General features: G+C 35.7%; 1 protein-coding gene across 1 annotated transcript; it reads left to right on the top strand.

The window, feature by feature from the left end:
- The first annotated feature begins 6,621 nt into the window (after nucleotides 1–6,621).
- Nucleotides 6,622–14,211, top strand: LOC131072011 (CMP-sialic acid transporter 2). Its single transcript, XM_059211569.1, has 9 exons — nucleotides 6,622–6,818; nucleotides 11,812–11,883; nucleotides 12,347–12,395; nucleotides 12,534–12,575; nucleotides 12,886–13,007; nucleotides 13,252–13,311; nucleotides 13,433–13,481; nucleotides 13,570–13,664; nucleotides 13,802–14,211. Exons 1-9 carry the CDS (start codon nucleotides 6,622–6,624, stop codon nucleotides 13,851–13,853), a joined length of 738 nt encoding a protein of 245 aa, XP_059067552.1. The 3' UTR covers nucleotides 13,854–14,211.
- Nucleotides 14,212–14,532: the final 321 nt, after the last annotated feature.

Below are 14,532 nucleotides of genomic sequence, written 5' to 3' on the forward strand. Positions count from 1 at the left end.
ATCCGTCAGGCGTGGGAATGGATGCTCGACCCAGTAGACTGTGAACTCGACATCCATGCCGGCATCCTCAATCTCTGGCCACATGTCCCAGGGTAGAGGCACCATCTCTACTAGCTGCGTCACAGCTTGATCATATGATAGTAAGGGCCCAAACTGCGCCTGATCCCTGACTGTCCGTGCATACATGCCTGAGCCTCGTGGCATCCTCTGGATCCTGCCAAACTGCATGCTCACCCTGTCCACAAGCTGTCTCTCTAGCACATAGGGCATCCACCCAATCAACCTGCTCCGGAAGGTGTAGGGAAGCTCTACCGCATCATCCTCCCACTCCTCGCATCCCAGGTATGGCCTCCATTTGACCACATCAATATCATCTATCACTCGCCGCCAGTGCTCTAACCTACCAATCCGTGGCTGTGACGTGATCATGTCATACAAGTGAACAAAACTGCATCCGTGACCCCTGCCTCTGAAGTGTATCGGTCTTGTCACTAGCAGATGCTCATAAGCCCACACCTACAACAATGTCACCCCGCAGCCCAATCCCACTGACCTATGGTACACAAACTGATGTAACTCATAGTACAGGTGTGCCAGCACACACGGTCCTCAGGCATATCTAGTGTGTTGTGTCACTAGTGTCTCCAGTGCTCCTCTCCAGCCCACAGCCAACCCTCGTGTCGCTCTATCAGGACACAGGAATTCACTGATCGCTCCTCCTACAGTGTCAATCCTGTCGCAGTCATAGTGTCCCAAGCCACATGTCCTACCCTCATCTCCAATCCTGGGTCCCAGAACACTCGTCTCAGGGCCTCCCTATCTCCATCTCGATCATACGAAATCAACTCCCCATCGATCGATATCCGCAGAATCCTATATACATCCTCTAGGGTGACTGTCATCTCACCCATTGGCAAATGAAAAGTACATGTCTCAGAGTGCCATCTCTCCACCAGTGTAATCAGTAGTCCCGTGTTCGCCTGAAACTTAGGCACATACAGAACATGTCTCAATCCCATAGCCTCGATAGCAGCTTAGTCCTCCAGTGTCAACTCAGGTTGCAATCTCTGTGTCGACAGGAATCTCTCCCGTGACTCTAGCATCGGCAAATACTCCTGCAGTCAAGCAAATGAATCATGTCAGTCATAGTGGCATTCCCTATTCATTACAAAATGCTACTTTTTATCTAAGTACATATGACATTCTCTCCTAGTGACACTCCCTGTTCATCACACAGTGTTACTTCTATCCTAGTGGTACTCCCTGTTCATCATAAAGTACTATGTGTCTTGCACTCCTTGTTCATCACAAAGTGCTGCTCACATTTGCACTCCCTGTTCATCACAAAGTGCTGCTCACATTTGCACTCATTGTTCATCACAAAGTGTTGTTCATATTTTAGTACTCCCTGTTCATCACAAAGTACTATATCTTGGTACTCATTGTTCATCACAAAGTGCCTTGATCTATCATAGTCTTCCCTAGAGGACCTGCTTGAGTGTATCCTCTCAGTAGCTTATCCAATCGACAACATATATTCATCACAAAACTGCCGATTTGACCTAGAAGATGCAAATTCACATTTTTTTGACATAAATGCGCTTTCTTGACATAAACACGCTTAAAGACTGCACAGACGCGCCTGAAAAACACAGACGTGCCTATGCTCTGCATAGACGTGCCTGGGCGACACAGACGTGCCTTCTTGGCACAGACGCCCCTACATTGCACAGACACGACCGCATTCGATGCAGACGCGTTTTCTTGCACAGACGCGCCTGACACAAACACAGATGTGCCTAGCGGACATAGACGCGCTTGGCACCAACGCAGATGCGCCTAAACATTTTTGGACCCTATTCTAAGTGCATTTATTACTCTACCTATCATGCATTAATGACAAAAATAAATGCATCAAAGTACGAGGCGATTTTGCGGTACTTACCGGCTCTCCTGCCTCTGCTGACCTCTGGAATCGACGAACGCAGTCGAATCTATGAACGAAAGTCATCACTGCTGACTGTTGCTGCTCTATTTTCGCTCTGTACTCTGCTCTTGTGTATGTGTGGATGAAAATGAGGATGTATTTTGCCCATGGTCTATCTTATAGCCTACCCTCACCCTCGCCCTCGCCCTCGTTTCCCGCGTCAGTCTTCTTTATCCCATGACTCTGTCACTTTATCCAATCAGTCCATTCTAGCCTTTCTTTCTTATCGAGAGATTGTCTGCAATCTTTTCAGACATTTTCATCCAATCTCTCGAGGGGGCATATCATTCCCATCTTGGGGCAACTTTGTATCAGTTTATCTTATCTTCTTTGAAACAACGCGACAAGCCGCATTGTCTCAAAGAGGGGCAAAATGTAGACACCCAAAATTGTCCAGTCTATTTAATTTTATTTATTTAATTATCTAAGCCTAATTCTTCTATTAATTAAATAAATCTTTATTTATTTAATTAATTCATTTATCCTCTTCCAGCCTTATTTCTCATTTAAATAAATACATTTATTTATTTAAATTATCATTTTTCCTAAATTAAATAAATATTTCATTTATTTATTTAATTATCTCATTCTTTTATTAATTAAATAAATCTTTATTTATTTAATTAATTCATTAATCTTTTCTACACATGACACATGTCATTCATCTCTTAATTCATACACTACCTACCCCTTTCATTATTTTATTATTTCCTCTACCTACCCTCTAATCATAGCCGACCTCCTTTTTACACCTCTCAATCTTATCCCTCCATTTCATATAGTATCTTCTATATAAGAAAATGCTTCCTTCATTATCAAACCCTAATGAGCTAATGAATGATCTTAAGGACTTGGCTACACTACGATCCTACTTGCAACCACATTTCATTCTTTGTTGAGCTCTTGTGCACATAAAATCTGAGAGCAAATATATCAAGCAAGATCAATGGAGATCAAAACCCTATTGGACATGTGATGGTATAATCTTTGTGATTTTGTTTGATTTGCATTGTCTTAGGTAATCTTCATATGTTATGGTGGATCTTTGTTGTTGTTAGGTTGGGGTTTTGTGGTTGAATTCATTTGGCCTTTCAATGTTGTTATTATTGTATCCATTTTCACCATACACAATATGTAATTTTAAATGATTAAATAGGTAAATACTATTTTACTAACATACTATGTTGTCTATTATTCAATAAAAATGGCAATTTTTTTTAAAGCACTATGTAGAAATGTATTTTGTTTTATAGACATATTATCTTTGAAATCAAAGATGAACCATTGGAACCACATGTATCCCTTGTTTACATATAAGGATATTACTAGAAAATTAATTATTTCCAATATCATATTTATTATAAAACTTTCTAAATAACATGGTATGTAATTGCTTATGACATACCAAATTATTTGTTGTGTGATAGAGCCCATGCAAGAAATTGCATGGTTGAGAAGATAGGTAGATGAGTGAGTGAATAATTTCATAATCTAAGACATTTAATAGAAGACATTTGGAAAGTTGTATGATCATATCACAAGTAAACCTGAATGTGTTCATATTCTTTCGAAGACATATTTTTTTACACAAATTCATAGATATGAAAATATTTTTTATTTTTCAGTTAAGTGGTATTCATGTAGTAAAAAAATGCATAGAGATAGTTGGTATTTGGTTTTCTTGTATTTTTGGGCCATATAATTTTTTAAGAAAATGTAGCTTATGAGGTTTGAATATAGAAATTTATTGATTCTTGTAAGGGTAAGATGACACATGAGTGTGATCTTGGGTAAATAGAATTCAAAATTGAGGACGATCTAACATTGATGTACCATTTTCTGATTAGAAAAGATGTTTTTTAAGAAAGGACTCCACTTGATAGCTATAATACCTTTTATGAAATATGCAAAGTTAGTAGTGTTATACTATGTTGTAATGGCAAGGGGTTACCTTACAATATAATTCACAATTGATTGATGTCATTACTTATTGTTTTAATTTTATTCATTTGTTGCAAATGGAGGAGGAGAAAATGAGAATGATATGAAAAAAAGCTTGTAAGAATTGGCAAAGGGGTTAGAGAAGAAGTATCCAAGAAGTAAAACCTAGAACTTCATTGAATTTCAAGCAAGGTAGCCATTATATAAGACTTCAATAAAATATAATTGAACTAAGAATTTTAATGAAAGTGTCATGGACATGATTTAAGGTCATTCTGTACAAAGTTCATACTTAGCGGGGGATCTATGAGGTTACCAATGAAGAAATACAAAGATTTTTTTTTTCAATTTGGAATATTTCTCTGTCTAGATAAAACTACTTTAGGACAACGATTGGAAGTTGGTGAAACTACATTATGATGGAATATAAATTACTTAGTAAATAAGAATATCAATGAGCCAAATATATTATATTATTTCTAATAAGATATAATCTTATCAAGAATTAGGTTATATTGGATAAATATTGCAAGAAGGAAACTCCCTTATATTACTTGAACCGTGTGTATATTTCTCCAATAAAAGTATTCCTTATCTACTGACACGAATGAGTCTTCTTTGTATATCATCATGTGAAAGTAGAGTTTGCTCAAGATAATCTCATCTCTTCTTTGGATAGACAAGAATTCATTAATCCAACCTCCTATAAGGAAAAAATAGTTGTTATTCAAAGAGATTGTCTTGATAAGTGGCATGCTATATCTTTAAGAAATAGAGAATTAGTGTGGAGTCTAGTAAAAAAATCCAAGGCAATGTAGTTTCAATAGTTCATATTCTACATCTACAATCTTAAAGAAAGCACTTTGAAAATCAAGATAACATTCAGATAAATTTAGAACCCCAATGCTATATTCTTTAGTTGTTAGAAGTGACAACTGTTGGAAATATTAATGAATCTTGTGTTGAATAATGATGGCTTGGAACATAAGGAAACAATGGATATGTCACTTCAATTTATACATTATGGTTGATTGAGAGTTTGTATATATTTTCTACTTGTTTTCATCCTCTTATCTATGGCGAAACATCTTGAACATTGGATTTATTTTAGGACGTGTAGAGTTAATTTGATGGTGGGATTGTGTGGGGGTGCTAATGATGTCCAAATTGTATATGGGAACATAACCATAATTGAAGTTTGAGGAATATCATAGGGACCCATATTGGTTAATGTGACATTAAATGTCATTAACAATTCAACAGGTGTTTCCCTTGTCTCATAGACCTATATGAGTGTTTTTATATTCTTTTGTGCTTCTTGGACACATATAATATATTATGTCAAGGATAATTTAATGGAATGATTAAATATTTTAGGGAAATTATACCTAAATATTTTTTTTATGCAAACATTTTATTAAATATTCGATAATTTGAAGTGAACATAGAATCTATACATGAAAAAGTAAATTTACTTTTAGGGATAAATGTTTTTAGAGGAATATCATAGTTTTCTTGTTTGTATTTGGTGTTTAGAATTTTTTATGTAGAAAAATTATTGGAGCTCGATTTGAGCATAAAATATTTTGGTTTTTTCATGGATTGTATCTTTCATTATCATACTCTAAAATTACTTTTTCATTCCTCTTTAACACTTTCTACAATTACCTCTACCATATTACATTGATATATGAAAAATATGATTTCTATTTTTTGTTATGTTTAATTTTTTTTGATGAAAAGTGGGTCAACATTCTATTAATTATTTTATTTATATTTACCAAAATATAACATCACTTCTATTAAACTAATATTATTTCTAATAAATTAACCCAATTTATTAAGAACACAACTACTATTTTTTTTGGTAAGTGTTATCTTTATGGGGATAGCTCCCTATATTGCTCCAAAAAGTTGTACATAAAATATCCAAATCTATTACAATACTATCCAAGAAGATCATCTACTACTTAAAATACTAGGGACAACTGAATTAACTACCTAATACCTATTCAGACCCGACACATACAAATTCGTATCTATACAATACCCCTTACACATTCCTCAGAAAGTTCAACACTTGTGAAATCAGTTCACCCAGGTTGAAAAGAGTATTCGAAAATGCCTCTATTAGCCACCATTCATCAACCTCCTTCAACTTTCTAAATGCAGTCAGATCTCCATTCATAATCCTTCTTTCGATGCTTCTCCTCTATCCGCTCCCTATCCTCTCTCTCCTCCTCACTGTCCACCATATTCTGAGCATTGCCGACCTCCTCATCACCTGTCTGATCTTCATCCTCATCTGTCTCTTCTTCTAAGTCAGAGGACAAATAGTTATTAAGATTTAAATAAATTTTGAGAGTACTTTCCTTCACTCCATTCTACATCTCACACAGAGCTGCCGCCACCGCATCCCCATAGGCTTCATTCACAAAGTCTCCACCAATCTTGATGCAACTCCCCTTGGATTCCAGAACATCCACAATCGGATCTAATACAACCTCATAAATGAAGCCATCGTACCAGTTCCTTTCCAAATTCAAGGAAATATCCACCATTTCCAGAATAGCCTCATATATTTCATTCTCTACATTAAAAAGTGTAATGCATTGATGCCCAATAGTCTCTGCACAATTTCTGCATGCAATCGCTATAAATGGAGCCATCCTATACACCTTATAACTACAGAGATGGTTTTCCCTAAAAAACTTCTCTCTTCTTATAGGAATCCATTGCTTCTAGAATCTGGTGAAACAACCTCAACAAACCATAATCTGGGAAAATCTAGTTTTAGATCTTCCGAACTTGCTAATTCTGCTCCTACTGACTACTTAGAATTTCCATGTCCATCTGGAAATAACCATCAAAATCTCATAGTACTACTCTTGTACTTCCCCATGACTACGACATATCACCGACGGTACTCACAGAGTTCTGATACCTTATCTACAATGCATAACTGAGAAGTTCAACGACCATAATGATAACCATTCCTTAAGAAAGGAAGCGAGGCGAGGAGACCTCACATATATAATAATATTATCCGTATCCTATGCCCCATCGGGAAAGATTCAGGGTGTCCTTCCTGATGACTTCCATTACATCTTGAGATGCATCAATTGGTCGGAATGAGCAGTACTGATTTTCCCCTACTACTCCCAAATTAGCCAATAAGTCGGCCACTTTGTTACCTTCTCTATATGTATGAATAATTTCAAAAACCCCAATCCGATCCAATAAATTATTTATACAAGGTAGCCATTTATTTAACCTCCAATTGTGAAAAGCAAAATGTGTCACACCATCGACAATGACTTGGGAATCTCCTTGAATGATAACCTTGGAGATGTCCCCTTCACTGCACATGTTCAAACCTACTTCTAAAGCTCTGATTTCTGCTTCATTGTTAGAGCACTTCCCTAGATTACCGTACACTCCACTAATCAGTTCACCACCCGTATCTCTAATAAAAACCCCGAAACGAACCCTACCTAGATTACCTTTACTGGCCCCATCAAAATTAAGCTTCACCCAATCCTTTGGTGGTGTAATCCATTTGATTAGATTCTTGTCTACCTATTTCTTAGAAGGAGCGACTAATCCTCTTTCTTTAAAAGACTATTTAGACTCCATACTTTTATCCCAATTGTTATATCTAAACTTCTTTCTCATTACGCTTTTACCATTAACTACTTCCTCTATGGCAATCTTAATTTTTGAAATAAGTTGTTCGATAGAGATCTCCACATCCTGAAATATTCTCCTATTTCTCTCCTTCCAAATATGCCATACTACTAAAGCTGGTCCTGCCAACCAAATATCTCCCCATTTCAAATTTTCCATCTGAGGCCATGATAATAAAAAGGATTTCAACCCTTCATTTCTAACAATGCTCAAATTAAACATACCAAACAACCATTCCCAATACCTGCAACCAATTGACATTTATACAACAAATGACTCATTGTCTCCTTCTCATCTCTACATAATACACTTCTTCTAGGCCCAAATATGCTTATAGTCTCCAGTCTGCTCCCAGTGAGTACCCTATCATGAAGGGAAATCCAAAGAAAGGCTCCGACTTTAGGTAGAATTACATTGCTCCAACATAACTTATGTGGCTAGAAGGAGTCCCTCACTCTTTGTCTTTGTATTTCATACCCTAGTTTAACACTATAGTCCCCTGATTTGACAACACACCAAAAAAGAATATCTTCTTCCTCAGATACCAATAACGTCCCACTCCTTAATATTTCAGCTAGTTTGGTGCACAATTCCTTACTCCCAATCTCTATTAGCTTCCACTTAATCTTATCTCCCCTAGCACCTCCTCCTTCAAAATACCGATCCACTCTATCACCTATTTTGTTTGCCACATCATTCACCCAATTCTGATCCTCAAACATTTCCCTGATAGGCTTCCCACCATCCCACGAATCATCCCAAAATTTTGCCTTCCACCCATTCCTAACTTGCTAGGATAGATTATTGGTAATAATGAGTCTACTTTCCCACAATAAATTCCACACAACCAATCCCTTGGTTGTGTTTGCAGGAGTAAAAATTCTCTTTGAGTCCTCCGAATCCTAATATTTATTCCTCAACACTCTGCGCCAGAGTTTCTCAAGGTATTTTTACATCTTCCACGCTAGCTGTGCACCTAATGCTAGGTTTTGAAGATCCATTTTCCTTAAACCAACCCCTCTTTCCTCTTTAGTCAAACATGTTGTCTCCCAATTAATTAGTGGGATTTTCTTAGTCTCCTTTGCCCCTTCCCATATGAATTTCTTGAGAAAATCGTCTATCTTCTTGCTAGCCACCTGAGGCATCCTGAAGCATGACATGATATAAATAGGAATAGCCGATAAGACTAATCTAATCATGGTAAGCCTCCCTGCTTGGGATAGCCATCTATTTTTCCACTGCTCTAATTTGCCTTTACACTTGTTGATCACACCCTCCCAAATTTGGCTTTGTCTACTGCATATTCTAATAGATGGGCTATTTTATTATGGGATTGTCTACTAGTGTTTAGAAAGAACACTTGTGATTTCTCCTTATTCATGATCTACCCCGATGCCTTTGAGTACTCCTCTAGTGTTGTCTTGATAATAGATGCCTCCTGTATAGTGGGTTCCCCAAATAGTAGTGTATCATCTGCAAATTGTGAATGAGTAATGGGATCCACCAGGGGGTGTACAGTGATCCCTTTCCACCTGCCAGATCTGCATAATCTACCGATTTTTCTCCCTAACACTTCTGCCATCAAAACAAATAGCGATGGTGATAAGGGATCTCCTTGTCTCAATCCGTTAGTATCATCAAAGAAGCCACAAACAGATCCATTTACTGAAATGGAGAAACCAATAGAAGAAATACAAAAAATGATACAATCTATCCATTTTCTATCAAGACCCATATGCACAAGGACTTGTAACAAAAAATTCTAAATAACCTTATCATATGCTTTTGCTACATCAAGCTTGATTGCCATAACTTTAATTTTTTCTTTGACCATGGAGTGCAACACATATGAGACCAATATGATACTACCACAATCTCCCTGCCTAGAGTAAAACCATTTTGATTATCTGTCACAAGTTTAGGTAGAATCCTTTTGAGCCTCAAAGCCATAGCTTTGGAGATGATCTTGTATATTGTGTGACAAAGTGAGATGGGACAAAAATCCATCATCAATTCATAGTCCAGCGTCTTTGGAATAAGAATAATCATGGTATGATTCCATTCCCTCACAAAACTCTTGTTCTTTCTGAAATCCTCCACTTCTACCCATATATCTTTGCCCATGAAATACCAACATGATTGAAATAGTTTGGTCGTATAGTCATCAGGACCATTGAAATAGTTTGGCCGTATAGTCATCAGGACCGTGAGCTTTGAATGGATGTAAAGAAAATTTAGCCGCTTTCACCTCATCCATGGAAAAGGAGCCATAAGCATCTTATTATCTTTAGGGGAGACACGTTTCACAATGTTCTTAGAGATAAACGAAATGTGATCTGTCCTCAGGGATCCATCATTGCCCAAAACCTTCATGAAGTGATCTAGGGAAGCCTGTTCTATATCCTTCTAGGAGGAACACCAACTTCCTTTCTCATCTTTGATGGAAGTGATTTTATTGAAAGTTCTTCTAGCCTTGGCAGAGGCATGAAAAAAATTGGTATTAGAATCACCTTCCGCGATCCACAGTTCTCAAAATTTTCCTCTCCAATATAGTTCTTCTCTCTTCAATATTTCCAAGTATTCTGCTTTCAATTTACTTTCTTGTATATATTCCTCACCAGTCATTCCAGCTAACATCACATGTTCATTGATGCTCTCCAATGCTTCTTCTACTCTTAATTTTTTTTGCAAATATGTTTTTGAAGGGTTCTTTGTTCCAAATTTTAATGTTCTTTTTCAAAAACTTCAATTTTTTTGCAAAATAAAAACTAGGAGAACCTGCAAACTTGTTTCCTTCATCCCACCACCTTTTGAGATTTCTTTTAAAATTAGGATCTCTCCACCATATTCTTAAAAAATTGAAATAGCTCCTACAAGTTGTCGTGTCTTGATTTATATTCAACAAAATAGGAAGATGATCTTAACCAACTTGTGGTATAATGATTGTGGAGGTCATAAACTTCCCATTAATCCAAAAATTGCTAACAAAGAACCTATCCAATCTTTTTGAAATCTTAGAGAAAAATATGCTCTTGTTAGTTCAAGTAAACATACCATTCTTTGGAACCACATCTACCACTTTTATAGAGTTGATGAAATCCCTAAAATCCTCCATTACTTTGGAGCTTTTCCTAAGTCCACCCAATTTATCATCCAAATCTAGAATAGCATTAAAATCTCTGCCCACAATAACTCTATCTAGGTTAAACCTATTAACATGATTGAGAGTCTCCCCCCAAACTCTCTCCTTCTCCTCAGTTTTTATAGGACCATAAACATTAATCAAGGGGAAATCCGTAAGTCCACCCATACTAGAAACTCCAAAAATCATCCAATTAGAGTTGGAAGCAATTGAGAAAATAGAAATAGATGATGGATTCCAAAGGATACCAAGCCCCCCTGTTTATCTAGTGGCAACTTGAAACAAACTGCTCCATTTAAAACAAAATTTAGAGAAGTCTTGGGCCTTAACTTCAGACAACTTGGTCTCTTGAATCAAAACTATATCAACTGCCAACTTGTCAATCATTCCTTAACCAAGTGTCTTTTGTTATGTTTGGTATTTTGGTCTCTAGATACCTTGATATTCTCCCACTCAATGTTGTTTTTGCATCATGTTTATATTATTTTATTTCTAAGTAATTCTCATCATATCAAGGAGAGTAACCACATGTCACTTATTTCTTTTGACAGCGTAGTACTTTTTTGGCCTTCATGCATTTGTTATGCAAACACTGATTTTGCAACCCATTCTATTTTCTTTGTTTCACAAATATGTTAATATATCTATATAATGACTTTATTTCATTTTGTGAGGGGATACAAGCAATGAAGGTAGATATCTATTTAATGACTTTATTTCATTTTGTGAAGGGATACAAAGCAATGAAGGTAGATATCTATCTAATGACTTTTAGTTAGATATATCTTGTTAATTTTCTCTCCAGACATTGTATATGCAAATTTAGAATCGTCAAATAAATAATTGCCAATGTAACATTTTCTTGATTGTAGAGCAGTAGGAGATTCACTCTGTTTGTTAACATTTACAGAATTAATAGTAACTGTATATGCAACTAGATTTTTAAACTGTAAAAACTATGATTCAGAGGCATCATTGAGGGTATAATATGATGAATTCTCTACCATGGATTTTTTTAATGCTTGTTTGTTGCTAAATTATCTATTTGTTGCAGATTAATAGAGATTCAACGGTCAGCTTATATTCTATTATGTATTGGATGCACAACCGCAGAGCTAACTTCATTGTAAGTTAATGTCTTCATAGCCACTCAATCTGCCCTATCTACAATTTAGTTTTTTGCACTCCTTTTTCGTGTGACATTTTTTCATCTTTTCAAGTCACAAAATTCATTTTTGCTCCTCACCCATTTTAATTTTTAATGTAAATATTTGTTGTGGGTGTATTTATTCTTGTATATTGTGATGGTGAGTTGTAATATTTCAAGATGGTTTACACATTTTCTTTGGTTCTTGTGTATTATAATGGCAAGTTGTACGATTTTGAGATGGTTTAAGCATTATCTTCATTTCATACTCAAGTAGCAGTGCTCTAAAATGGATCGTGCAAACAAAATCTTTTTTTAAAGTGCTTTAGAAAAACTAGACAAAGACTTGAAATGTTGAGCAACACTACTGATAGTTTATTGCACACTATTTATTTAGAAGCTTCAATTGCATTATTTCTAACAACATAATATCTTGGTGCAGTTCTGATCATGTTTTACAGACCCCGCTTCAGGGCTGGATGATGGCTATTGTAAGCTAATTAATTTATTTGGAGTTTTAACCATCCTTGGATCTCAAGGATAATGGAAGCATCTCAAGCTTGGTTGCATTTTGCTATATACAGTGGAATTATGTTATGTTTAACATTACATGACTATGGTTGTTGCAGGTGATGGCACTATTGAGTGGCTTTGCTGGTGTTTACACTGAGGTATAGGGCAAACCTTCTACTGGCTATTTTTATGTCGTTGTATAGACAAAAATAACAGTCCACTTTACTATAATGTCTGTCTATTAATTTGACTAAGCATTGCATGTTTGGTTGGTTGCTTATAGATTTAGAAACATGCAAGTCATTATAAAGTATATTTGTTTCTAACATACGCTCGGTATGATAAGTCTATTATAACTGTTTTTCTCCTTGGAATTTGAATTAGGTCCATAGATTTGAACTTCTTGATGAAAGTTTCTTTTGAGAGAACATGTTAACATGACCATTATCACTTCTTGTATTCTATCAGCTGATCATTAAAAAGCGACCTTTAAGGAATATCAATGTGCAAAATTTCTGGCTGTATAACTTTGGCATGATTTTCAATGTTGGAGCTATGCTTACACAGGATCATGACGATATTATGAACAAGTATGGCAGTGTCTTGTGCACTTGACTTCATTACCATCATAGAACTTTGTGAATATGTTTATATTTAAATTAAATGCTTTTCTTTCTATGGAATATGGATCTGTTGTACATATCAACTGGAATAATGCCAATTCTATTGTCACAAACCATATACCCTTTTCTTCTGCATTCTTTGGAGGATCAACAATACCATTTACACAAATATAATCATATCTCATATGAAGTAACGTTGGATGTTTTTCAGGGGATTTTTCCATGGTTATTCACTCATCACAGTATGCACGATTATCAACCATGCTCTTAGGTACATCATTTTTCTGCATTTCTTGCATGTTACATTTGTCAGGAGGGGTGTTTAACAAAATAATTTGTTTTTGTTTCCTCGGTTATATGATTACATTTGATCTTATATCACTTCTCTGCAGTGGGATTGCAGTATCTATGGCAATGAAATATGCAAATAATATTGTCAAGGTACATTTGTTATTACATTCAACTTATTAGTATTTGCACATACTACTGCCTTTTGATACTGTATCTAACATCCCCCTAATTTTTACAGGTTTACTCCACTTCCGTTGTAATGCTTCTTACAACATTTATATCAATGATTCTTTTTAGGTTTCACTTGACTCTTCCTTTTGTCCTCGGTTCAATGTAAGTAACACATTTAAGGTTTTTTAGCTTTCCATTGATTAAGGCTACTCTACACTTATTATAATTTGTCCTTTAGGCAGTATAAATTGGTCCTTTCTTTTAAAAAAGAAAAAGTTTAATGATAAGCTTCTTTGCAGGGTTGTGTCTGTATCTTTTTATTTGCATTCTAAGGGAAAGGCACCAAGGTAATATCCAACTGTTGAGTCAAGTCAAGGGATAAACATTTTCGAGAGTTAGCAAAATAATTTTTCTTTAAGGTTATCTTGCTAGTGAGGGTAACTCTTAATTCGGAACTGCTCTGGATGGACTTCCAATATCATAATGTACCAAAGAAGTTGAGCTTTGTTCCTTTTTGATTCGAGGATGGTGTACCCATTTAGCATTTTAGATATTACTTTGTTATTTAAGTCACATTTAAAGAAACAAAAGGATTCCAACTTGCCTTGAGGAGACGAGGTTCATAGTCATTGAGTTGATATTTATATCAAATATGGCTAATTGACGAGAGTCTTAAAATTATTTGGGCCCTATACATGTAATTTACTTAATATTATCTGATTCAATTTACTTGTTTCTAGGTAGTTTAAGGGCTGCATACTAGTATCATCCCTACAAAATATTTTAATTTTGCATATGTAGATCCATTAATATATTTCAAACATTCGTTCTGTTAAACAGTTTTGCATAAACATCAGCATAGTAGATTGTTTTGCATAAACAATGGGTAGTAGATGATCAAATGTGGGCAACGATTTGGAGGTGGAAGAGGATATTTAGAAAAGGGCAAGAAAATGGGTTTTGTAATTGCTAGGAAGGAGAAAATGGATGGACATTTCTATGTACAAGGAAAAAAGGAAGCCACAAGAGC

The sequence above is a fragment of the Cryptomeria japonica genome, chromosome 1, assembly GCF_030272615.1.
Source record: "Cryptomeria japonica chromosome 1, Sugi_1.0, whole genome shotgun sequence".
NCBI classification, from domain to species: Eukaryota; Viridiplantae; Streptophyta; class Pinopsida; order Cupressales; family Cupressaceae; genus Cryptomeria; species Cryptomeria japonica.

Excerpts from the sequence above, each read along its gene's own strand:
- LOC131072011 (XM_059211569.1), top strand. The coding sequence starts at position 6,622 with ATGGTTTTCCCTAAAAAACTTCTCTCTTCTTATAGGAATCCATTGCTT. Across the intron at positions 13,008-13,251 it reads CATGACGATATTATGAACAA|GGGATTTTTCCATGGTTATT; the intron begins GTATGGCAGTGT and ends GATGTTTTTCAG. Across the intron at positions 13,665-13,801 it reads CCTTTTGTCCTCGGTTCAAT|GGTTGTGTCTGTATCTTTTT; the intron begins GTAAGTAACACA and ends GCTTCTTTGCAG.